General features: G+C 43.0%; 1 protein-coding gene across 1 annotated transcript in view; it reads right to left on the bottom strand.

Moving 5' to 3' along the window:
• LOC138290008 (NACHT, LRR and PYD domains-containing protein 12-like) overlaps positions 1-27,746 on the bottom strand; it is a 436,570-nt gene that overhangs the window by 184,063 nt on the left and 224,761 nt on the right. The window contains exon 4 of the mRNA XM_069230213.1: positions 8,647-8,733. Within this exon, the coding sequence (XP_069086314.1) occupies positions 8,647-8,733 (87 nt within the window). The remainder of the gene's footprint in view (positions 1-8,646; positions 8,734-27,746) is intronic.

Below are 27,746 nucleotides of genomic sequence, written 5' to 3'. Positions count from 1 at the left end.
GTATCTATGAGGCCATAGAAAGCCAAGCAAAGTGGCTTTGTGTGGCCTCATAGATATGGGTCTGCACTCTCCCATCCACCCCCCCGAGCATCATAAAAAGTGACTCAGCATAGGGGCTTGTAAATAAGCCCCTCAATTCTTTGAGCTGTGGAGCTGCAGGCACTATGGTGAAACCATGTAACGGTTGGTAGCACTTGAATCAAAACTAAATCACTACATAACTAAAACTCATCATTAAAACCCCACTGAAATTAAATGACTACTACAGAAACCCCCAAAAAACTGAAAGACTGTCACTTTAGCCTTTGATGTGTGCCATTGAAACTGCTACTGCATTTCCGTCTCTTAATATTGTAGAACATTATTAGTTCTGGCTTCAGTTGCATCGCAGACTACTGCAGGAGCTTCGCAAGCATTTACCAGGATCAGAGATAGTTCCTAATCTAAACTGTAACTACTGAGTTTATAAATTAGTTACTAACTGTATCTATTGGGTTTAGAAGGTAGGTACTAAATAATTGTCTGGGGCTAAATCTCTAGCCAGGAAGGTGCTACAGATGGTTTTAGCTAGCTTCCCCAATTTGTGTGTAGCATTTTATGCATATGTGCATTAAAGTTATTTTCTTTTTTACTATAAAGAACTGACAAGACATAGACCTTATTGACTGATACTGTGTAAACAGGCCCTGATTCATGTAGGTGACAATTTTGAGTAAGTTTACAATTTGTAGTAAGTTTCCAACTTCCGTTATTCAAAAACTCCAGATCTGATTCACAAAGGCAAATTTACACGTTTGTGTAAGTTTACTGTGTTTTTGTATTCACAAACTACAAACTGCTCTTACTAATAGTAATTTAACAACGCCAGAGACTCCGTACTCATTGTGGAGACTCTGCACATAAAAAGATAGGCCTGTTCAATCTTTTTTGTGCAGAGTTCTCCACCCCAACTTACTATTAGTAACATTAAAATCGTAGTTTGTGAATATCAAAGAAATAGTAAGTTTACACAAAAGTGTAAATTTACCTTTGTGAATCAGACCCTCCGAGTGTAAACTTATTACAAAAGCATAAGTTACATTTCTCCACCCCCAGGGAAATATAACTGATTTACTTTTGTGCGGTTGGATGGTGTCACTCCCTAAAACACCTTTCCGGCCTTCCTTAAACCCCTCTTATTCCCTTTAATGCCATCCCCTTTAGAAGTAAATCAGCCCCTTTTTGCCACCCACTTTCCTGTGTCCCTCACTCACTTACGACTCAAATCTATACTAGCATGTGCCGAGACACTGCAATTGAAGAGCAAAACTCTCCACATATAAGTATAGGCAACTCTTACTATTTGTAGTACGTTTTGTACTACTACAAAATTTGATATAAAGTACAGTTTGTGAATCAGGCCTTGAGTGTATAATCTCAAAGTAACTTATAGAGCAAGCTTTGGTTTCTCAAACCTCATTACTCTAGGAGAGTTAAGTCTAAAGTAGGGATGGGCGGTAAACTCCACTCTTCTGACAGAGTTTTAGGAGTTTGTCAAAAACTCTGCCAACATCCGCATGGTGGAGTTTACTGGTGCCCACCCCTAGTTTAGCCATGATTTCATCATTATACCCTGTCAGTCTACCCTCCCCTTTCCATCTTATCCCTTCTGCAGTTGCCCTGTTTAAGTGACAGCACCGGTTCATGGGCTCAGGGGCCAGTACATTACAGCAACACTGTGCACCTGTCATAGGCGTATACTAGTCCATAGCTGTCCCATGAAATGTGTGCTCAAGCCCAGCATCTTTACACCAATACAAGCTGCTGTTGTTTGTTACCTGGCAACCCGTGGACCAATGAAGCTCAGAATTGCCTGTGGGCGCCGCCGGTGCCTGACTTGAAATTTTGACAGTGAGCAACCAGAGAACAAGCTGCAGCTTTGGGACGGGATCAGCTCCAGATGACGGGAACAGGCATTGAGTGATTGTTGTGTCTTTGTCCAGAGTCAGATTAGGAGCCTGTACTCACACCATTGTTGCACACCTGCTTCCTCTCCGGCTAATCCAGTGGGTAGGCCTGTCAGTTTGAGGCTGGACAAGCGTAGCGCATACCAGGGAAGTCACTTGGAGGGAAGGGGTATTAAATCCTGGGACGACTGGGTTCTGAAGACATACGAATGCCTGTGGTTGCAGCGTGGAAAGCCTGAGACCATCACTTTGGTGGGGGACAAAGATCCCATTATGCCTGGGGGGAAGTTACATTGGGACACCTGGATAGAGTCTCTGAGACTCGTGTGAATAAAATGCACACATAGGCCCATAGTTAAAAAAAATTGCGGCGCATTTGCGTCATTGTTTGACCCAAAAGCGGCGCAAACTTACAAAATATAATTGTATTTTGTAAGTTTGCAACGCTTTTGCATCAAAATGTGACGCAGATGCGGCACAAAAAAAGTATTAATATGGGCCATAGTTTGTTTCTCTGTTATGTTTAGCTTGAGCAAATGCACAAAAGTGTAAAAAAAAAATACCTCAAACAACATTAAATAAAGAAGCAAATATATAGTGAAGCACATTTTTCAAGAGATAGTGAAACATGACCTTAAAGGCGGAGTTTCCTGCACCAGCTTTTGAAAAATTAGCCAAATGCAGCCGAAGTAACGAATTGACAGATTTCCGTGCTGGGGACGTTTGGAACAGCGACCCAATGGCTTTTACAGGTTCAGCTAGATCCTGCTGGGCCCGGGTGGCCGGGGCAGGGGTGTGCAGCGTCATTACAAACACTGGACCTAATGCCCCATGCATGCAACACCGTGTCGAAATAAAGAGCAACATCTAGCTCTGTGTAGATATACTGAACAGCATCCAGCAATGTGTACAGATGTGTCTGCAAAGAGAGCACCAGCCATTCTCTGGCACTGTGTCTGAATCAGAGAAAGACAAAAGGATTTCTGGATGAAGTGTGATGTATTTTGTTTTTTCTTCACCTCTGTAGGGCTCGCAAAGCATCGTGTTTTTCTCAGGACCTAACTCTACCTCACACAGCAAGGACAGCGACTATTAGACTGGATGACTTTGATAAGAGCAGTCGAACGTCCATTCTGTTTTTTCGATTGCTCAGCGTTCAGTGGATATTTTCAAATGCTATAGAGCTGTAGCCAAGCTATGTAGTGCCAAACCTGTTAACGGTTAAAGAGGGAGCGCGTTCAAAAGCAGGTATAACACACACCACACATAAAATACTCAGGCATCATTAACCAACAATGATACTGGAGGTGCACGAGCGCAGGTGGGCCTGGGGCGGCACGTGAACATCCCACAGCTAAAATCTGACAGCGATAAAGCTTTGATAAGTGCACAAATGTGACTGGAACCTGCTAATTTGAGATGAATCGGGGTTGATTTGATGTGGTTAGAAGGCGTTGTACAGCACCCAGCCTTCCCTGTAGCTTGTGTTTACATTTGTTATGCAAGACTTTTACTCCAAGAGTGGTCTGCCTCTGCGATATTGAATTTCTCATTAGATTTCCTTTCATTTATTGTAATTTGTACAGAAACCCCTGTGACTGGGGTAGCGCTGCACGCAGAGTAACGGGGAGGCAAGAGTTGGGGGGAACTCTGTGGAATCTCTGGGAGTTTTTATGTAGCTCTGCAGAATATCACAGAAAAAACTCTGTGAGTTCCGCCCACCTAGTTTATAAGAGCTGTTGGTCATCCATTTACAGTGCTTTAGTATTGTGGCCTCAGAACACCAGTGGTAAATTATTTACAATCGCTCAAATTGAGGCGAGTAACTGCTGAGTACCTTGAGACCCCTGGAAAATGGCTCACCAACGGCAATCTGCATAACAACACTTCAATTCCATTTAGACTGTATACAGAAAGTTTAGTTTAAAACAGTATTCACAGTGTAAACACATGGTAGGGGAGAGAATAAAAGTTATCTCCAACGTGAAATTATAGAGATAGTTGACCAATATCCTAAGTTTTGCTGCTCATCTTTAAATATATTACAACTAATCATGGTCAGTGCACAAGGCCTTTATGAACTACAAATGGCACTCAGAAACATTTTGAAGAGGACACTTTGGTCAGTCACTGCATATATGGGTATCATACAGGGATGGTCAATGTTGTAGATACAGTGCAATGATTTCTGCTATGTCTCTATGCCTTAGAAATAAATGAATAAATAATTAAGTAGGTCCAGGAGAGCCACATGTATGCCGGATTCTTCAGATAAACAGTGACTACAACAATGAGGTTTTATTCAGATTCCTTTAAAGTAAATTTATGTAATGTGTATAGCATAAGCGGAGGGCTTAGATGCAGCCCTACAAGACATACAGTAGGTCAGAACACTCTGGACTAGACAGTACAATAATAAGTGATATTTTCTGCCTTTAGTAAGATTTGGTGAACATTGCACATTGAGGATGAATCTTGGTACTTACCCTATGTGTTAATTCATAAACAATGATACAGCCTGACTGAGGGTCTGTGTTCAGGATGTCTCAGTGAAGGAGTGCCACCTGTTACTAGTGGACCTGCCGCATTGATTGTTCCACCCACTTCAGAAGCCCTTCAAACAATCTCAGGCCTGCCATTGCAGAGCCAGTGTGTGCAATTTTAAACTGCTATGTCAACCTGGCACGCTCACCCTATTGCCAGGTCCAAACCTTCCTTTTTAATACATATGAGTGATCCCTCAGGTAGGCTGTGGACAGCATCAATTGGAGGGTAGAGTGTATTTAAAAAGGTAGACATGTACTTTTAAATTTTGCACGTCTAGATATTGAAAAACTCTTAAATATGTTTTTCATTGTTGCACAGCCTATCTTTTCCATATGTTAACATTGGGATTTCCTTATTACATTTTATAAGTGTAATTTCCAATTGGGAAAGATGAAACTCCCAGGTTTGGTGGTTCTGGAATGATAACTTAAAATCACAAATTATGGTAGAGTCGGATTTTAAACTGAAATTCTGAAAATGTCACTTTTAGTTTAAATCATCTAGTGTCTTCTGCCTGTCTCTCAATACAAGTCTGGGTGGGTGACAGTTGAGCTCTTGTTCTTTCCCTCTAGCCACACACAAAGGGAGCTTAGGTGTGAAAGAGTGGCCATCTGCATATTGATTGCCCATTCTGGGCAGGATGGGAGAGAGGACCTGACACATCTGAATGGGCTGGGTCCTGAGCCCTCACAAATGGCTGCTTAACCGCCTGTAGTGTCCCTGGAGCCAGGTCAGGAAGGGCAGGGACTTTGAGAACTTCAAAGGCCTCTCTCTGAAGTCTCCTCCCACTTCAAAGGCACAACTGAATATAAGAACTGTACTTCTGACCCTTCCAAATCAGTGCACTTCTGGAACTGAGAACATTCTGCCATGGGGAAGGACTGCTGTGCTGCTGAAGGGACTGTCACTCTCCCAGATGTTTAGTTTTCAGATATGTTTAGGTCTCGTAGATTTTTCTACATGGCAGCGTCCCAAAGTCCAAAAATTGCAGCCCTCACCATTTCAAGTGGGACGATTTTGAGAGTTAGACAAGATCTCGTGGCCCATATGTAAAACCAAAACCCAAAATAATCAAATGTCCTCTTGCTTGCAAGGGGATAAGATGTGTGCGAGGGTGAGCTGAAAGACTGTCACCCCCTTCAGTTGGGGTGGGGGCACAACCATGCCCATACTGGTTGGTAGCAACCACCAAGCCACTATTTCTTTTTTAATTCCCTGGCATCTAGTAGACTTTCTGCCCCCCACCCAGGAGTGGATCTGGGGTAACTGCCCCATCTGCCTACCTGTGGGCAGAACAACTTTGTCCCCATTTATCTGGGGTGGGGTGGGGGTATGGCCATACCCCCGCCCTCTTTTTTTTTTTTTAAATAAAATCTTCCCTGGTGTCTGGTGGGCTTTCTGACCCCTTGGGGGGAGATGGGCCTCACAAAAATAAGCCAATCTGCCCCCAAGGGGGGCAGAAATGGCCTACAATAAATTACCCCCCCCCCAAGGGAGTGACCCTTTCCTAGGGGCTTTTCCCTTTGCGTGAAATTTGCGCAAAAATAAATCCCTGGTGTCTAGTTGTTTCTGCCTTCCGTGGGGGCAGATTGGCCTAAGACAAATAGTCCTTTCTGCCCCCAAGGTGGGCAGAAATGGCCTAAAATAAAATTGCCCCCCAGGGGAGAGACCCTTGCCTAAGGGGTCGTCTCCCCAGCTGTAAAAATGTTTTAAAAAATCCCTGGTGCCTAGTGGTTTCTGCCCCCCTTCAGGGCATATTAGCCTAATTAAAATAGGCCAATCTGCCCCCAAGGGTGGGCCGAAATGGCCTAAAATAAATTTGCCCCCAAGGGGAGCGACCCTTGCCTAGGGGGTTGCTCCCCTTTTTTTAAATTGGCGCCAAAAAAAAATCCCTAATGTGTAGTGGTTTCTGCCCCCTTGGGTGTAGATTGGCCTAAGAAAAATAGGCTGATGTGCCCCAGGGGGAAAATGCAGTGCAAGTCGAATTGCATGAGTATAAATGTAACCAAGAAATACACAATAAATTCAAATGTGGAAGCATTATTGCACGTTTACATTAATTCTTCTTGTTTCTGTTGTTAATACACTTCAACAACATGAGGATGGTTTAATTCCATCTCTAATGAATACAGTTAATTTAATAAGGCTAAAGCACCCATTATATAATAATCTCTAATTCTACAGTAAATGCACTACAAGATAGGGTTCAAATCAGTGCTTACTTTGTAAATAAAAATGTGCTGGTGCCCAAAGCTCTCCTCTTAAACATGGGGATGCTGCAATTAAATATGGGAACACAGAATACTGAGGCTGCGTAATCTTGAAGCCAACTCGGGTCTCTTCAATCCATATAAAGCCACTAACTGCCCCTTCAGCTCACTCTAGCAGCTTTTTACTTTCTCCCTTTGTAGTTTTTCCCTTCCTCTGTCTTTCCCATATGTGTCTTTTGCTCGCAGCAAATGCTTTAGGCAGAAGAATAAGCCATGCCCCTCAAAATTAAGTGCCCGTGCTCAGCACCGGAAACAACAAGCAGAAATTAAGCACTGGTTCAAGTGCAACACGTTATATTAATGTTAGAACACTCAGAGTATGTAGAGCTAAGTGCCCATATATGTTACATCTTGTGATGTGTAAAGGTGGAGTCAAATTTACGCATCTCCAGTAGAAATATGTGGTAACCTAACCACCATGGAGGTCACTTAGGGGTCACCAGGGGTCTCAGCTGAGACCCCTTGCTTGCCCCTTGCAACCCCTAGCACTTCCTTTGTGACCTCTGACATCAGAGGGGGCAAAATCAGTGCTAGGAACACAGTGGCAGCTTGGTCGGTTGCGGCTCCACTCTCTTTGCTTTCTCTCTTTTTTTTTTGTTTACACTAACAATGAATAATAAATGCCTCATTGGTCACTATTAGTGTAATAAAGTATGGAGTACAATTAGGTTGAATTTGACCTTCCTTGGCAGCTGAGGTAAGTTAAAAAAAAATGCTTTTAAATGTAGGTTGTGTGCGTGCTTGCATGTGTTTACACGGGAGTGTAAGTGTGAATGTGTCTGTAAAGATGTGTGTGAGTGAAACTAAAGGTCATTCACTGCTACCCCTGGCATTTTTGTTGAATTGACGTTCATGCCGAGAACGACACTTTGGGGGTCATTCCGACCCCGGCGGGCGGCGGGCACCGCCCGCCGGGCGGAAGCCACCAAAAGACCGCACCGCGGTCAAATGACTGCGGCGGTCATTCTAACTTTCCCGCTGGGCCGGTGGGCGATCTCCAAAAGATCGCCCGCCGGCCCAGCGGGAAAGCCCCTGCAAAGAGGAAGCCGGCTCCGAATGGAGCCGGCGGATTTGCAGGGGTGCGACGGGTGCAGTGGCACCCGTCGCGATTTTCAGTGTCTGCAAAGCAGACACTGAAAATCTTTATGGGGCCCTGTTAGGGGGCCCCTGCACTGCCCATGCCAGTGGCATGGGCAGTGCAGGGGCCCCCAGGGGCCCCACGACACCCGTTCCCGCCATCCTGTTCCTGGCGGTAAAAACCAGGAAGGCGGGAAGGGGGTCGGAATCAAGCAGCGCCGCCATGGAGGATTCCCTGGGCCAGGGGTAAACCGGCGGGAAACCGGCGGTTCCCCTTTTCTGACCGCGGCTTTACCGCCGCGGTCAGAATGGCCCAGGAAGCACCGCCAGCCTGTTGGCGGTGCTTCCGTGGTCGTTGGCACCGCCAGGGTCAGAATGACCCCCTTTATTTCTTTATTAAAAAGGAGCTTAAAAGGGGAGTATAGCAACTCATCCCACTCTATCGCTCGATGTTTCATGTGCTTTTTTCAAACATGGTTTCTACAAGGTATTTTCAAGTACTTGTATTTAAACTTTATTCTGCTTGAAAAACCATAAGTGATTCCACAAAAAAACGTTATTGTACTTTAAGAAACACTCACCTTTGCGTGACGTTTACTTCCAATGAACTCACACATTTTGCTGATTTACAGAATCCAAGCTGAAAAGTAGAAATCTTTCCTGCAATGTTTGCCTAAGTAACAGATTTAAGACTGAAGGCCTAGAGGGGAGAGGCGCAGCTTCTAAAAATACACGGTTCGCTGCATTTGGCATTATTCCTTATACAGTCAATAAAAAGCAGAAATGAGGAAAAAAACAAATCCTACCCCAGCGCTTCCAGTTTACACCGTGGAGAGCCCAGGACTCCGCAGACGACTTTTACTGCTTCCATATCCAAGTTATTTTCACCCAACCTGTGATAATGGCATGAAATTAATGAGTTGGTTTATAAATCCGAAGTGCACATTACAAAATCAATAAACCAAATACGGCGTTGCTGCCTGTCATTTATGCTTTGCAGAAACACAGATCTCCCGCCCACTCCCACTGCAATCCTTTTGTTCCATCTCTCATTGATGCTCCTGCTGCCGCCCACGCAGCGCTCACTCTGCTCCTTCACAGGCCAGGGATTACTGGAGCTGATGCTGCTATTTATCGAGGCATCAGGGAGAATCCATTCATCGTCTGCTGGCCAGGCAGACGGTGCAGCAAGGCAGATCAGTCTTTCACTCAAACACCTAACATGGAGCATGAAGTGCGCTGTTTAACATGGGCTTCCCCATTAGAAACGCGACCCGAGAACCTCTACCCGCGATCAAAATATGCTGAGAATCTGCTTTTTCTAGAACAGTGTATAAAATACGTTATTTCGAAATGATACCAATGTTATTTTAAGATACCTTTTAACCTTTTATAAATAATGCAATATCTTACATTAAAGTGCAAAAACAATTCAGGAAGAACTCATGGTAGGCAGTGCTTTGCACAAAAAATAGGAAAATGATCTATGTCGTGACATTTTTTGTAATAACATGTGAAAATACACATTTGGTGCCACTAAGGTCACAGGACACCGGTTTCCTTCTGAAAGGCTTTACATCCTTTCAGTTAGGACCAAGATCCCGGAATTCGCATTTCAAGAATTTAAAATCCTAAAAATATGTATGCACAATAACCAAAATCATTGTTAATGAAAACACTGCTGCACTGCAGGACTGCGTGCCCTTATGCAGAGAGTGTGTGTGTGTGCATGCACGCGTGTATGTCTGTGTATGTTTGTGTATACATATATGTGTTCATGTATCAATCAATCACGAGTTTGTAAAGCGCGCTACTCACCTATAGGGTCTCAAGGCACTGAGGGAAGATCTCAGAGATCAGTCGAAGAGCCAGGTCTTGAGGTCCTTCCTGAACTGAGGCAGCGATGGCGACTGTCTGAGGTGCAATGGTAAGGTGTTCCATCCTTTTGCTGGCAGGTATGAAAATGATTTTCCACCCGCTGAAGACTTCTTTATGAAGGGTACTTTGGCAAGTGACTGTTGGGACGAGCGGAGCGGTCTGGAAGGGGCGTACCAGTTGATGCGGTTTTTGAGGTATTCGGGTCCGTTGACATGGAGGGCTCTTTAGGCATGTATGAGGAGGTTGAAGTTGATCCTTTTCTTGATGGTGAGTCAGTGGAGGTTTCTGAAATGTTCTGTAATGTGTTCTCGGCGGGGAATGTCTAGGATGAGTCTGGCGGCGGTGTTCTAGGTCTGTTGCAGTTTGTTCAAGTTCTTCTTGGAAGTTCCAGTGTAGAGGGTGTTGTCCTAATCAAGTCCTCTTGTGACAAGGGTGTGTGTTACGGTTTTCAGGCAGTCGGTTGGTATCCATCTGGCTATCTTTCGTAGGAGTTGAAGGATGTGGAAGCAGGTGGAGGAAACAGAGTTGACCTGCCTAGTTATGGTGAGCATTGAGTCGAGGATGATGCTGAGGTTGCATGCGTGAACTGTTGGGGGGTGGGACTTGCCTAGTGTGGAGGGCTACCAGGAGCCGTCCCAAGCCGAAGGTGAGGGTTCCATGATGAGGTTCTCGGTTTAATCGGAGTTCAGTTTGAAGCAGCTTTCCCTCGTCCAAGTGGCCACTGCTTCCATCCCGTCTCTGAACTGGCTGTTGATGGGTTCTCGGTCAGGGAGATGATCAGCTGGGTGTCATTGGTGTAGGAGACAATATTCATCCCGTAGTTCCTGATGTTGGTGGTGAGTGGGATCATGTATATGTTGAACAGCGTGGGGCTCAGCGATGATCCTTGGGGTACTACATAGCTCTGATCAGTGAGGTGGGAGGCTGACTCTCTGTGTTCTGCAGTCAGGAAGGAGTGAATCCATCTAAATGCTTTGTCTCGTATGCCTGCTGCATGTAGTCTGGTGCATAGTGTATGGTGAGATACAGTATCAAAGGCGGCTGAGAGATTCACAAGGATGAAGGCTGCTGTTTGACTTTGGTCAAGAAGGGAGTGTATGTCATCTGTGGCTGCGAGCATGGCAGTTTCAGTATTGTGGTTGGCTCTGAATCCTAATTGGGAGACATGTCAGGAAGCTGAGTGTTGATTGCTTTTTCTGTGACTTTAGCTGGGAAAGGTAGCAGTAAGATGTGGCAGTAGTTCTTGAGGTCAGTTGGGTCAGCTGTGGGTTTCTTTAAAAGTGGGTGAATCGCAGAGTGTTTCCAGTCTTTGGGATAGGTTGCTATATCAAGGGAGCAGTTGATGGTTTTGCAGAGTTCTGACGCGATTGCAGCACTGGCCTTGTTGAAGACATAGTGTGGGCAGGGGTCGGGCGGGGCTCCAGAGTGGATTCTGCTCATGATGGAGAGGATGTCGTCCATCATGATGAAGTTCCAGGTGTGCAGGAGTGGGTTAGGCTGATCCTGGAGAGGTTGTTTTTGTACGTTCAGAGCGTCTTGGGGTCCGAAACTGTCAAAGATGTCCTTGATCTTCATGTGGAAGAAGGTGGCCAGCCTGTCGCAGAGTTCCTGAGATGGGGGAATGTCAGTGGTCTTGGCCTGAGGTTTGGCAAATTCTTTGATGACGTTAAAAAGTTCTTTAGTGTTGTGAGAGGTGGAGTTTATGTGGTCTTGTAGGGTATCATTTATGGTGGTCCTGATCAGCCTGTGGTGGGATCTTGTGGAAGTTTTGAAAGCTGCCAGGCCTTGCGGCGACTTGCTGTTTCTCCACTTCTTCTCCAGTGTCCTGCATGCGTGCTTAGATTTCTGGAATGCGGGAGTGAACCAGCTGGCTTTTTTGGAGGAGTGTTTCTCTGTGGTCATTTGCAGTAGAGCTGGGGTGTCGAAGCAGTTGGTGATCAATTCGCAGAGGTTCCGGTATGATGTGTTAGGGGAGGAGAGTTGGTGAGGAGGCTGGTTAGTTGCTGCTCTGGGATGTGATTCCATCTTCTGTAGCATGTTGATTGAGTGTTGGCTGTGTGTGTGAGGTGGAAAAATGGATGCTGTGGTGTTCTTATTTCGACGCTTAACTTTTTTTTAATAAGAACATTAATAAGAACGCCGACTTTAAGAATTAGGGTCTGAACCAGTTGAATAATATTTGGTTCTGCCATATTTGATCTATATACATTTGGACTCCATGAAACACAATCCATAAAGACAGTGGATGTTAAGGAAAGTATCTATATATATCAGTGTGGATGTTGTGTACTGGCCTTTTTGGAGGTTTGAATGAATAACTTTGGGGAGTACAATATTTAGTCCTGAAGAAGGTGGTGAAAAAGGTTTTGGAAGCCCACCGAAACACGTCGACACTTTACCTTTACTGGACCCATAGAAGGAGGACTCTATCGAATAAAGAGTACTGATAACTATCGATAGGCCGATTCCTATCAATATTGGGACAGTTCAATTTATAGACAATTGTATATGTCTTTTGTTTGTTTCCCCTTTATGTAATTGTACTCAATGTAAATTTTATATTTTTGATGTTTTAATATTTATGTGTTTGTTTTGTCATTGTATGATTTGGGAGTTTGCTCAGAATTTTATTAAATATTTAGGCCCGTATTTATACTTTTTGACGCAAAACTGCGCTAACGCAGTTTTGCGTAAAAAAAAATAGCGCCGGCTAACGCCATTCTGAAGCGCCATGCGGGCGCCGTATTTATTGAATGGCGTTAGCCAGTGTTAGCCGCTGGCGCTGCCTGGTGTGCGTAAAAAAAAACGACGTACACCAGGCAGCGCCGGCGTAGGGGAAAATGGCGTTTGGGCGTCCAAAAATGGGGCAAGTCAGGCTGAGGCAAAAAAATCGCCTTAACCCGATTTGCGCCATTTTTTTACGACGCCCAACCCCCATTAACATGACTCCTGTCTTAGCAAAGACAGGAGTCATGCCCCCTTGCCCAATGGCCATGCCCAGGGGACTTCTGTCCCCTGGGCATGGTCATTGGGCATAGTGGCATGTAGGGGGGCACAAATCAGGCCCCCCTATGCCACATAAAAAAATATATATATACTTACCTGAACTTACCTTAATGTCCCTGGGGTGGGTCCCTCCATCCTTGGGTGTCCTCCTGGGGTGGGCAAGGGTGGCAGCTAACTCCATGAACTTTGGCGCTAGACGCGTGGAGTTAGCGTCCTTTTTTTGCGTGAACACCTTCCTTGCGTTAATGATATGCAAGGTAGGCGTTCCCGTCTTAAAAAATGACTGCGATGCATATGCGTCGTATTTATACTCCCGGGCAAAAATGACGCCCGGGAGTGGGCGGGACTAAAAAACCCGCATTTGCGCCGGATTTTAGCGCCTGGGTCAGGGCAGGCGTTAAGGGACCTGTGGGCTCAGAATGAGCCCAGAGGTGCCCTCCCCTGCCCCCAGGGACACCCCCTGCCACCCTTGCCCACCCCAGGAGGACACCCAAGGATGGAGGGACCCACCCCAGGGACATTAAGGTAAGTCCAGGTAAGTATTTTTTTTATTTTTTTTGTGGCATAGGGGGGCCTGATTTGTGCCCCCCTACATGCCACTATGCCCAATGACCATGCCCAGGGGACATAAGTCCCCTGGGCATGGCCATTGGGCAAGGGGGCATGACTCCTGTCTTTGCTAAGACAGGAGTCATTTCAATGGGGGATGGGCGTCGTAAAAAAATGGCGCAAATCGGGTTGTGGCGATTTTTTTGCCTCAGCCTGACTTGCACCATTTGTGGACGCCCATACGCCATTTTCCCCCTACGCCGGCGCTGCCTGGTGTACGTCGTTTTTTTTAACGCACACGAGACAGCGCCGGCGGCTAACGCCGGCTAACGTCATTCAATAAATACGGCGCCCGCATGGTGCTTCAGAATGGCGTTAGCCGGCGCTAATTTTTTTGACGCAAAACTGCGTTGGCGCAGTTTTGCGTCAAAAAGTATAAATATGGGCCTTATTTTTGATTCTTCGGATTCTTAGCTGATTAAAAGAGAGATTCATTGTTTGTGTGAGTGAGGTGAGATAGGATTAGCTTGCCCAGTGGGGGTTCTTTCTATATACTTACTGTTTTACGGTACCCTGTTCCCTCCGGTATTTTGAATACAGGAGGGTCCCCTCTCTATTTTTACGCAGCTTTGACTCTTAACCAGACCCATTGCAACTGCAACTCAACTTCCCATCATGGCCGAAATATGAACCCTGACCTCGAGGCTCGCCGTCACCACCATAGAAACCATTGCCTCGATGAAAACTCTCCACCTGGGGGCCTCATCTGTCCCTTGCTCCACCAAGCCTTTTTCAAAGGACTCCTACTGATCAGGAAAGCACTAACATCCACCATCAACCCCTCCACCAACTCAGCAACATCCTCAGACACTTGTAAACATGCAACTGTCATGCCCCTGCTCAAGAAACAATCCACTGACCCAGACACGCTCTCCAACTACAGACTCATCTCACTCCTACTACACCTGACCAAGATCTAAGAGAAACTAATCAACAAAGCCTCACCAGCCACCTCAGCAACCACCTGTTCCTTGACACTATCAGTATATGTTAAAGTAACTATTCAAATAATGCAGATGCTCAAAACCAAGCTACAAAAATAATTGGAGCTTTTAAAGAACACAAACAGTGACTCTGAAGTGGCACACATATTGCAGAAGTAAAAAAAGATCACAGCAAGGAATGCTTTTAAAATTAAATCTGCAAAACTGAAAAGAGACATGTTAAGATTTCATATACCTCCTCTCCCAAATCTCCACTTTATAAATCATTCTGTTTTTGGAGATTCACTTGTCAGTGTATGTCCCGTGGGTAAAAAGCATAAACAAAACAGAAGAGTTCTAATACAAAAAAGACTGCATAGCACCAGTCAGCTACAACCTTTCCAGACATCAGGTACAGTTATTGACTTAACTGGAGGGCTGCTATCACCAGGCAAATTAAACCTCTTGAGCAAAGCCCTCTATTTCTGTCCTGTACCTAAGGAGTATAATACAGCCAACATGAAGAGAGACCTAAAAACCTTCGAGAGAAGATGCAGACTTACAGAATACTTTAACAATAATTCTAATGCTGATCTGCCAAGCTACCTTCCAGATCCATTTAAGAAGTTCAGCCATCCCAAATCATGGACTCCTCAATGTGGTAGAAATCCTGTTCTTGATACGTACATTTTCTCCATTATTAAACTCATCAAAGAATCAACACCTAAAAGGATTTTTGATAACATTACCAGAGAGGAAAGAAAAGCTCTCCACCACCTTCAACCGAGAACAGATGTCATTATAAAACCGGCAGACAAAGGTGGTGCAGTGGTTGTCATGTAAGTATGTGATTATATTGATGAGGGAATGAGACATCTGACGGATACCAACACTTACAAACCTTTAGAAACTGATCCCACAGAAGACTAGAACAAAGAAATCAAGAACATGGTTGCAGAGTACAGGAGTTTAAACCTCATTGATGAAACAACAGCAGATATACTCGTTCACCCTAAACTAAGGACTGGGAGATTTTATATGCTTCCCAAAATTCACAAACTGAACAATGATACAGCCACTGAGAGACTACCTTTATTTGTCGACCTGCACCTTCAGCTCATTGTCCAAGAACTTCCATCATTTGTTAAGGACACCAGTCACTTTCTTCAGATTATTGAAAAATTAAATCAAACCAACACATTTGATGATGACACTCTTCTGGCTACATTTGATGTTACATCATGATATACCAATATACCACATCCACATGATGATGGGATTATGGCATTATCTGAAGCTCTTAATAAAAGAACTGTGAAGAAAACATCAACAAATGTGATTACCAACTTTGCAAGAGTTATCCTTAAATCCAACAATGTCACCTTCAATGGTAAACACTATCTGCAGATACAATGGATGGCTTCTTCCTACGCAAATATCTTCATGGGCAAACTGGAGGACTATATACTTGCGAGTACTAACATCAAATCACTGGTATGGCTACGATACATTGATGACATATTTATAATATGGAATGCAGGAAGCAGAACACTGGAGCAATTTACAGCTTTTATCAACAGTATTCATCCTACCATCAAATTCACTGGCAGCAATACTAAACAGAAGAGTCATCTTCCTTTTCTGGATGTGTTACTCACCATTCATGAACACAAAAATTATAACTGATCTGTATCACAAGCCTACAGATGCTCATTTGTATCTAAACTGGACTTAATGTCACCCACACCACACTAAATTCAGCATCATCTACAGCCAAGCACTCAGAATAGGACGCATCTGCAGCAATGAAGATACTTGTAAAGACCATCTACAGGAGCTTGTTATATTATTTAGAGGCTATTCTCTGCATATCATTCTGCAACAAATTGACAAGTCTTTGCAGTTACCTAGGGAAGCACTTATTTGGAATACCAACAGAAGAAACAAAAGTGATAGAATCCCATTTGTGGTTGACTATCATCCATCAGCTCCCAACTGCAGAAATATAATACAAACAACTTTTCCCTAACGATCCACTTGTGAAAAATTGCAAAAGCTTTTTCTAAAACTGCCAGTCATTGCTTACCGCAGAGCTCCCAATTTACAATCGCTTATTGTGAGAGCTGAACTTAACCCCTTTGCTTCCAGGCCTTTTCCCCTCCTGTGCCGACCCTTTTTTTGGCTATTTGGGGCAGTTTGCACTTAGGCCCTCATAACTTTTTCTCCACATAAGCTACCCACCCCATATTTGCGTCCTTTTTTTCTAACATCCTAGGGATTGTAGAGATACCCAGACTTTGGGGGTTCCCCTGAAGGAGACCAAGCAATTAGCCAAAATACAGCGAAAACATCGTTTTTTTCAAAACAATTGGAAAAAAGGGCTGCAGAAGAAGGCTTTTGGTTTTTCCCCTGAAAACGGCATCAATAAAGGGTTTGTGGTGCTAAAATCACCATCTTCCCAGCTTTCAGGAACAGGCAGACTTGAATCACAAAACCCCATTTTGCAACACAATTTAGGCTTTTTACTGGGACATACCCCATTTTTACTATTTTTTGTGCTTTCAGCCTCCTTCCAGTTAGTGACCAAAATAGGTGTGAAACCAATGCCGGATCCCAGAAAGCTAAACATTTCTAGAAAGTAGACAAAATTCTGAGTTCAGCAAGGGGGAATTTGTGTTGATCCAACAAGGGTTTCCTACAGAAAATAACAGCTGAAATAAAAATATATTGAAATTGAGGTGAAAAAAACAGCCATTTTTCTCTGCGTTTTACTCTGTAACTTTTTCCTGCAATGTCATATTTTTAAAAGCAATGTACCGTTACGTCAGCTGGACTCTTCTGGTTGCAGAGATATATAGGGCTTGTAGGTTTATCAAGAACCCTAGGTACCCAGGGCCAATAAATGAGCTGCACCTTGCAATGGGTTTTCATTCTATAACGGGTATACAGCAATTCACTTGCTGAAATATAAAAAGTGAAAAATAGGTATCAAGAAAACTTTTGTATTTACAAAATGGCCACAAGATAAGGTGTTGAGAAGCAGTGGTTATTTGCACATCTCTGAATTCTGGGGTCCCCATACTAGCATGTGAATTACAGGGCATTTCTCAAATAGACGTCTTTTTTACACACTGTCTTACATTTGGAAAAAAAATGTAGAGAAAGACAAGGGGCAATAACACTTGTTTTGCTATTCTGTGTTCCCCCAAGTCTCCCGACAAAAATGGTACCTCACTTGCATGGGTAGGCCTAGCGCCCGCGACAGGAAACACAAAATGGACACATCACATTTTCTGAAAGAAAACACAGCTGATTTTTACAAAGTGCCTAGCTGTGGATTTTGGCCTCTAGCTTAGCCGGCACCTGGGGAAACCTAGCAAACCTGTGCATTTTTGAAAACTAGACACCTAGGGGAATCCAAGATGGGGTGACTTGTGGGGCTCTGACCAGGTTCTGTTACCCAGAATCCTTTGCAAACCTCAAAATTTGGCCAAAAAAACACTTTTTCCTGTCATTTCGGTGAAAGAAAGTTCTGGAATCTGAGAGGAGCCACAAATTTCCTTCCACCCAGCGTTCCCCCAAGTACCCCAATAAAAATGGTACCTCACTTGTGTGGGTAGGCCTAGCGCCCGAGACAGGGAATGCCCCAAAACACAACGTGGACATAATCACATTTTCAGAAAGAAAACAGACCTGTTTTTTCACAAAGTGCCTAGCTGTGGATTTTGGCCTCTAGCTCAGCCGCCACCTAGAAAAACCTACCAAACCTGTGCATTTTCAAAAACTAGACACCTAGGGGAATCCTAGATGGGGTGACTTGTGGGGCTCTGACCAGGTTCTGTTACCCAGAATCCTTTGCAAACCTCAAAATTTGGCCAAAAAAACACTTTTTCCTGTCATTTCGGTGAAAGAAAGTTCTGGAATCTGAGAGGAGCCACAAATTTCCTTCCACCAGCGTTCCCCCAAGTCTCCCGATAAAAATGGTACGTCACTTGTGTAGGTGGGCCAAGTGCCTGTGACAGGGAAGAGCCAAAAACATGTTGAAATTGAAGGGGAACCAAAGCAGGTCCAAAAGGGCAGTTTGAGAAAAAAACATTTTAGGCAAAAATGTTATCAGTATAGATGAGACAATGCTTGGTGGTAGGAATTTTGAGGATTCCTGCAGATTCTGGATGGTTCTATCACAAAAATGTGTGGGCATCGTGGGTAAAAAAACTGTGTGGGGTGCCTGTGAAGTACACCACCCTGGAATCACCCAGATGTTTAGTTTTCAGATGTGTCTAAGTCTTGTGGATTTTTCTACATGGCAGCGTCCCAAAGTCCATAAAGTGCAGCCCTCACCATTCCAGGTGGGACGATTTTGAGAGTTAGCCAAGCTCTCATGGCCGAAATGTAAAACCAAAACTCCTCGGCAGATCGGCCTAACAGAAATAGGCTGATCTGCCCCCAAGGGGAGGAGAAATGGCCTAAAATAAATTTGCCCCCCCCCCCCCCCGGAGCGACCCTTGCCTAAGGGGTTGCTCCCCTTGCATTAAATTGGCACAAAAAAATAATAATGGTGCCTTGTGGTTTGGGGGCAGATCGGCCTAATGAAAATAGGGTGTTCTACACCCAAGGGGGGCAGAAATGGCCTAAAATAAATTTCCCCCCCCAGAGGAATGACCCTTGCCTAAAGGGTTGCTCCCCTTGCGTGAAATTGACACAAAAAAATAAAGATCCCTGGTGTCTAGTGGTTTCTGCCCCTCTTGGGGGTAGATTGGCATAGCAAAAATCGGCCGATCTGCCCCCAAAGGCCCCAAATGCCAGATGCCCGCTACGGACAGTCCGACCCTGGTATTTCCTGCATCTGGTAAATAAAGATACCACCTGGTGGGATATTTTTGCATATCTCTTTTATTGGTTTTCTGTTTTACAGTTACAGAAACATAGAGTATCTGGAACTAAACAAAATCAAAACAAATTGTTGCACTGGTGATCAGTATAGCATTTTGGATTAAACATCTTTTGGTTTCCATGGAATCACATATTTCAAGAAGGGAAGGTTTCTTCTATAGTGTACTTGGGGAGTGTTGATTTCAGTGCTTTAGCAGCAGGGCCGGCTTTAGCGCTGGTAGCATTCGGTGCAACAGTCCTTTTTGGCACCCTTCCCCAGGACCTCCTACACTGTTGATTCCCTCACTACCACCCTCCAATAGTTCCCCTCATCTCTCCATAACTTCTCTCTGACATACATTTATTTTTTTATGGTGCTACTCCTAGTTCTCTTGCACTCATGGCCTCATTTTCAAGGCCTTTCACCACCTTTGCATCATTTTCTTTGGCACAGCTGTGGCGCTAAGCAATGCCAATGCTTTACACTGCTCCATATTTACAAACTGATGTATTGGGCCCAATGTATCAGTTCGTAAAGCCTTACATCACAATATACCTGCGCTAGGTATAATGTATGCAAGGTATGTGTTCCCAGGCAAAAAGCCATGCAGAACTGATGCAGTGAAATTTGCATTTCACTGTGTCGTTCTGTAACTTCACTGTATCACAAATTTAACACCTGCTCAGAGCAGGCGTACATCTGATGCAGGGCGTTTTCCTATGGGAGCCTTCCATGCATTGCTGGAGTAGCATTATCTTTTTGACGCTGTCCAGCAATGTATCAGTGTAGTGCCACAGATGCGCCAGCATTTCTGAAGCATCTGTGGAAACGTGCGCCATGGAGCTCTGGATTGTAAATACAGTGCATCTATGGCATAGTTAGGGGGTCACATGTCAGCGCAAGAAATCTGATGCATCAGAGTCGATGTATGAGATTCTTGTAAATAAGCCTTTCAGTTCTGTGATCTGCATCAAACAGTTCTTTGTAGCAGGCACACTAACATTCCATGCTACAATGATGAATCAAAGCTGCCACCAGAAAAAGTTGTGATCTCTCGCAAGCAGAAAGATTATCACCAGATTTATCTTGACATTTTTATTGTTGCCTGAAAGTTGCTGGACGCATAAGGAAGTGCATGTGCTTTGAACCCTCCCCCCCAACCTCGACGTCCACAACAGGCGCGGTTGCATTGGTTTCACTGCCATTAAACCGGCCCTGTAGTTTAGTTATATCCGAATTGTAGGTGACCCTGGGGGTTGGACCTCCAGGTGCCTGCTGTCCCTTGCTGAACATGGTTACCGACAGGCTGACAGCGCTTGGACTGGTGTTCAGCAACAGCGGCACTGAGTTCAGTGCCGCTGCGCTGATCGTGAGTCCAGTTTCTGCCAGCCTTTTCATGGTGGTGACTCTGCCATGAAAAGGCAGGCGGAAACATAGTGCAGGGGCCATGGGGGGGGGGGCATGCACTGCCCACAACTATGTTGTGGGCAGTGCAGTGGCTTCCCTGCCCAGCAGCCTCGGAATGCGCTCTGTCTGCTTTGCAGACACTGCTAATGCACATTCTGAGGGTGCTGTAGTGCTATGGGATTTGACTCGGATCCCTTAAGGGAGCCAAGAGCAATACTCTGTCACTGTTCCCGCCGGGCTGACAGGTGGGAACGTTATAATACAATGTTCCCACTGTCAGCCCGGTTGGAACATCATGACATGACGGGGAGTGAAGTAGCCAGGTTGACGGCCCCCTTATCCCTGTGAGTTTGGCGGTCAGCTCATAAAACCGCCAAACTCATAATGAGCCCCTTAGTCTTTTTGTCTTTTTCTGTACCTTGTTCCGACCCACAAGATTTACAGTGTTTTTTCGTTGTTTGTGACCTGAGTGAAAGATAATATTAGCTTCTTCTTCTAACTTCCAGTTTTGTCAGCCACCCCTTGCCCTTTAAATTGTACACTTCTAAGAATTGTCCACTCCAGTTCTGTCCAGTAAATTACTGTCTGCGTCCACTAGGTTACTGATGGGCTTTGGCCGATTTTCATGCAAAAGCTATTCCTTCTTGGAAATGACTAGGGTCAAGACCAAGAATTTATTTCCAGGTTTCTTTCTTTCAGATGCAGTATAAGGCCCAGAATGCAACCTTTGGTTTTAGTGGCTCTGTCCTGTTTAGTGTACTTTCCAATGTCTCCACAACCTGAACTCAATACATTGATATTATTAAGCAGAACACACCATATAGAACAAATCTACCTCTCGGTTCTTACCTCTAGGACACACTGTTGCTAGGATGGATGTACTTTGGCTAACCTTTTGGGGATAAGGTATGTGCTGTGAACAAAGGTAAAAAGTTGTAATTTAAGTTTTGCATTCCTGGAGACTTTTGGGGCACTGTATAGGATTATACTTAACTTCATTATGCCAACATTTGCCCTTTTTGTACTTTGTTTTCACTAACCAGGTCCTGGAAAGGTCCAAGTGATCCTGGGTCATGTAAGTCTCTAAGTGTTTTAATGCTGTAATTAGTCAAGTATATTTATATGTTATTGTTTAGACTTTGTGCCTGCTTTTGTCTTACCCCACATCTAGTCCTAGAAAGTTCTTATCTTTCACCTATCAAAGCTCTAAACTGCCTGTGGATGACAAAAGTCAGGGCATCAGTGGTGTCAGATTCCTTGGTATGTTCGAGAGGCAAAGCCCTTTGAATTGTGAGTCAGGTTAGGAGCTGCTTCTCCACAGATATCTTGCCAGGATGGTCCACCCTGACCACACCTAAGCCTCCTTTGTGTTACTATCTGGAACAAATAAATAACCACAACAGCAGAGTCATTCACTGTCAAGTGATTCATGACACTAGCAGAAGGCACAAATGAGTGGGACAAGAAAATGCCATCTTTCTAAAAGTGGCATTTTCAGAACTGTAACTTAAAATCCAACTTCACCATTAAAGAAGGTTTTAAATTACAATGAATGAGTCCAAAATTATATTTCTATATGCTCCCAAATCTAAGTTAGCACTTATTAAATGTAATAAAGTAACCCAGTCTCAGGCAACGGGAGAGACAGGCTTTACAACAGTGAAGAAATATTGGCAATGCCAACAATTCTGGCCTTAACTGAATATTGTGAAGCATTATAAGTAAATAGCACATCTATTATGTATTTGTGTGGAAACGAAGAACTGTAGAATAATATTAGTGTAGGGTAAAACTATGGCCAACTTTAGGGGTAACTTATAGGGATTAGACAGGAAGGTTTGGGCCAGACAAAAATATTTATTTTGCCAGGTCAAATTGGCAGTTTAAAACTGTACTGCAGGAGCAGCTGACGGGATGAGGAACATGTGATGGAGATCGGGAAGATCAACAGAATAGATTAGATATTGAAATTGAGTATCATGGATTGGTGAATTTTCAATCTTTAAGATAATTGTTGATTAAAGCTTTCAAGAAGCAACAGTTTATTTTAAAAATGGCATATAGAGTCTTCTTTTTATAATTGTCTTGTTTTGGAAGGATTAATGTGATGGTGGAACTAAAAGAGAACATGTGCAGTTTTTGGAGGGATATTCCAAATTTATTAACTCATGAGGAGATCTGATTAAGCCCTGAAGAAGCAGCAGTTCAATTTAAGCCACAAAAACGTTTCTGCTGTACAACATCAAAAAAACTAATTAGTGCACTTGATATGAATGAAAATAGTTTTACTGTACTACATCAATAACACTTAAAGAAGCAGCATTGAATTTTGGAAGTAATGGTCCGTATGTAAAAATACAAACTTGCAGATTGAAAATGAAGAACTAATTACATTAATATTGCATTGATATGTTCAAGAAATACATTTAAGTGTTCTTCAATTTGAAAAGTGTTATTATGTTTTTCTTTTTTGGAATCTCCACCAATGTGTAACATCTATTGTTACAATGGTTCATGAAACTCCAGTGACAGGCCTGAGACAGGTTTTAAAAGTTTGCTTAAGTATTTGGCACAATGAGTGCCTGCAGCCTACTAGCAGCATTACATTTACAGGCCTTGGTTGCATGTAAAACATTTTACAAGGCACTTGTAAGTAAACTAAATACACATATTAGATATAGTAGGATTTTACCAAGTTTGAAGGAGAGAGCACAATCACTTTAGCACTGGTAAGATGTGGTAATGTTCACAGAGCTCTAGAGCCAACAAAAACAAATTTAGCAAACAGTAGGGGTGAAGGTAAATATTTGGTGGAATACCACACCAAGGATATCAGGTCTAATACCCACATTTTTACGCTGACTGACATTGAATGGGAATACCAAACAACAATGACAGTAGAGAGCAGATTTATGTAAGTGTCTAGGGCCCCAAACAAATTACAGATCATTTATAAAACCATTTTGCCATAGCTCTTTCTTAATTGTGAACAAATGGAAAGTATCTTAAAGTACAAGATGTGCAGTTTCCTATGGTTTTATATAGGTGTTTAAGATGAGTGGCTTCATCATTCAACTCATGAGGCAGGCCAGTCCCGTTTGTGTGACTATTTTTGCTGGCTGTAATCAGAAACATCAGAGCCATCTACTTTTGTGAGCTCTCTGAATTCCCAGTTGCTTCCTTTTTAAGTTTTTACTTTAATGGTGTGAATAGCACGAACAGTCAAGGCAAAGAAATCTTCCTGCTACTGGGTATCGGTATACATCAAGACTTTGGCACCTATATCTTGCTTAAACAAATGGGAGGAGAGTCATCAGAGTAGGAGGAAATGCAGAATCGTATGTTTGTCTACCACTAAACCCATAAAGCACCCTACAACGCTGGGTCAACATACTGCAGTGAAGCACCAGACATATGTAGCTGAACTGCGATCTGCTGACACACAACCTCCGATTTTGGGTAGATCCCTACCGTCCAGTGGAGTCTAAACCATTTCATGAACCTCATAACAGGGTCTCCTGCTCAAGAAAACAAAAGTATTGAATGAGATAATCAGTAGAAGTTGTCATATGGACAATGGAGGGATTTTCATACTAACACCCCTACTGCATGAAGAACATTTCATCAAGTCAGCTTGTGTCTCAGAGGTGTAATACCAGAGCAAAGGACTGTGGGTAAGGGCATATTTAATACTACGCATCTACATAAAAGAGACAGATTCTTGCTACTATCTACAAAGCCAAATGTACATGACTAGAAGCTTTTCATTCCCTGAGGAAGTCAGAGTGAAACTGCACCTTTAGAAGCTTTTTGCCATGAAGTGGTACAGCAGCTTCAGGAAGACACTCTTTGGAATGACTACTTCCTTTCAAATGTTTGGCAACAGCTTTAAATCTGAGTAGCTAGTTGGCTTAGACCCAAATGCTACTGTTTTTGAATATTGCTAATCCTTCTGGGAACTACCTTTTCAATTGCAAGAGCACTCAGCACCTATGGAGAGAAGGGCTGGCTTGAATGATAGAATTGTGATATACATATATATCACTATCCATATACATCCATTCACCTTCTACCAACATTCCCCCAAATGTTCCTAGTGACCCAACTTAGAGAACAAATTGGTGTCTTCCACAACCATTGTTTTTTGGCCGGGGAGCTTCACACATGGTCAACGTACATTGCAGTGGAATAATTGATTAATACCACCTACCTCAGAACCTAACATAAATTCTCCTCTTTTCTCCTAACATCAGGAGGGGTTTGATTTTACAAAGTCACGTACATAACCTCTTACATAGTCAGGAGATAGTTCTTACTGTCCCCTAAGGTGCACATTTTACAACTTATCAATGCAGGACCACAATACCAATCCTGTATGTGTAAGTGCCTGAATTTAATTCTGTCTATATTGGAATTCAATGTGAACACAGTCCTTTAATACAGGGATTATGTCCAGTGATTTATTTGTCTTGAAATTAGCTAGGTAATTTCTGCATTAAAGACTCTCAGCATGATACTCCAGATGATATACATTTCTTTACTGTGGGTCTACCAAACAACCAACTAATGCAGTGTTTGCTCCTTCAACAAAGCATCACTGCAAACACATATTCCACATGAAAACTGGACACTGCGCACAGGCTAATTTAACGCCCCTTGTGGAATTACAAACCTGCTGCCAAAATGCAGCTAGGTAATAGATAGGTCTAAGTACAATGTACATAGTATCCACAGACCTGTAGTCTTTGCAATGGTGGTGCACTTTGTGCATTCCATAGTCACGAATAGTTCTGGATTTCTAATCATGAATAAACTTGAATATCTTTTAGAAATACCACTGTGTGGACAGTATATTTACTGAAAGATATATCTGTAATAGTTTTACAATCATATGCAACTTTCCAGAATATGTATTGACTACCTGACTGCACTTCATCTCCAAAGTCTACAGGAGGCCCTTGGAAATTCAGTAAGCTTGCAGTAGTATGTGGCTTCTGGGGTTCCAGGGATAACAGGTAATACTTCCCACAAGAATTTCCAATGTGTCTTAGAGTTGCACAGGCTTCTGGGATTCTCTTTCTTCTGATATGGTAAACATTTCAGAAAGTTCATCAGCTTTTCTGTGTGGCAGCTGAGCCTTACACTCTAGGATTTGCAATTGAAGAGATCACTGGCTCAACTCTGGGTTATCTCCTTTCATGGCCACTGGCTATTTCAAGGTCTTACTGACCATTTGGATGGTGAAGGCTGTCCCAGAAATATAGAGAAATATAGGCTATAGATTAGAACGTCTTCAACACCCAAATCTTAATCTAAACGTCTTTGTCATTCATTGCCCTGTCCTGTTACTAGCACAAGTGATGACAACTAATGGAAGACAGATCTATTTAGTATATGTCATCTTGAGTAAAATGTTTTTACACAACTTAAGTCTTTTGTAAGGGGACAGAGATGCATGACACTAAGATACTTGACAAATGATGGCCTGTTGTCATCAGACAGAGTGCATTAAGATTGATCAGACATGGTTATCAAATGCTTGCCTTGAAAAGATTTTTGTAAGGGTAACATTTGAATGTATTGTATTGTAGTATATTGTAACATTTATATTACACTTACTGCTCTAATATGGGTTGTAAAGTGCTTTCCTGCATTGCAGGGTACGGTGTATGGTTTGAAGTGTTTTATATTTGGTTTGAGCCTGTGTGTAAAGTATTTCTGTGTCATGTGTGATGACCACCAAGGTGTACTTATCATTTTATAGGAAGTAACATTTGAAGGTGTGATGTATGAAGAAGTGTGAAAGAGAGGCATACAGCTTATGATTTTCTTTATGTTGGCAATTGTGAGCAGGTCTGCAGGTCTCTTTATGGTATTTTGTTATGATTGTAGCCCACGTAGCTGGTTACTTCACTGAGTTGTCAATTTTTAGATATTTTATTTAAAGTTTATCGACCAGAGAGGCATAGTTTGAAGGGAGAAATAATAAAGTGATCTGCAGAGATATACTGTGTTAATATCATTCCATATCTGATTGCAACTGTGAGATGTCAAAAAGAGATGCAAAAAAATGGTCATAGTTGTGTAGCTTGTTGGTAACTGATGTCATGGTATGAATTAAAGTCCTCTGTTGGGCAGCCGAATGTGCCAGAGCACACCAGATCTCTTCAGTTAGAGATAGGTGGTTTATTGCTGTGGACTGGGACACTGCTGGGCAATGGACATGACCCACAGCAGTTTTATCTCATGTAAGTGTGAAAGTGTCAACCAGTACAAGGGAATAATTATGTAGCCTGTATGAACTACAATGGACTGTCGACTGCTGAATGTTATGGTATAAGTAATAGTATAGGTAATAATGTGGTTTAGGGAACTTATATATTGTATTGTATTGTAATTGCATTTTAATAGCACTTACTACCATTGAAGGGGCATTACAGTGGTTTATGCCAGGCAGCACTAGGATTAGTCTTGTGCTCTAAAGGAAAACATTCCATGCATTTACTTCATTTTCTATGTTGTGGATTAAATTAATAGGAGTTAGTGATGATCTTTAGTGGAAGAAGGGATATGTGAATTCATGCAGATAGATATTGGTATTAACAATAAGCTACAGGAGGTTATTTATTATTAGGTTACAGAGGTATGACTTTTAAATAATATGTTGTGGTGTATGAAATGAGGTGTGGGCAATTTGCAAAAATACAATATCAGGGATTAACACAAACATTCATGTGAACTAGTGTAATCTGTGCTCAGAGAGAGGAAGCATGCACAATGTGGGAAGTAAGCATAGGGTCATTTGAAAGAAGATGCAACAATTGGAAGCTTTAAGGCAAAATCAATTTTCCGCAGAATATGGAGGATGCTATTTTAAGAATGCACACAAGAAAAACTATAGAAACAACATTACTTGCATGTGGTTTAGTACCACATTAATTACCTTAATAAGCACTAGAATTAGGCAATCTACTAATAGCCTGAAAGGTTACTGCTGGATCACCTCTCCAGCAAGAACAGTTGATCAGCTCACGATCTGGAAGCATAAAGTAATGGCTGAACCCATGCATAGGAAAATATTGTGAGGTTTAGGTTGACTTCAAAGGCAGCGGTACCCTCAAGATCATAGCTATGGAAGACAGTATATGGAGCAAATAATGCAAACATTGAAAAGGAGATTCTGCAAATGCTAGAGCAGATGTCTTCTGAA

This window comes from Pleurodeles waltl, chromosome 1_1, assembly GCF_031143425.1.
Source record: "Pleurodeles waltl isolate 20211129_DDA chromosome 1_1, aPleWal1.hap1.20221129, whole genome shotgun sequence".
Classification (NCBI taxonomy): Eukaryota; Metazoa; Chordata; class Amphibia; order Caudata; family Salamandridae; genus Pleurodeles; species Pleurodeles waltl.
This window is presented reverse-complemented; position numbering and strand designations above follow the sequence as displayed.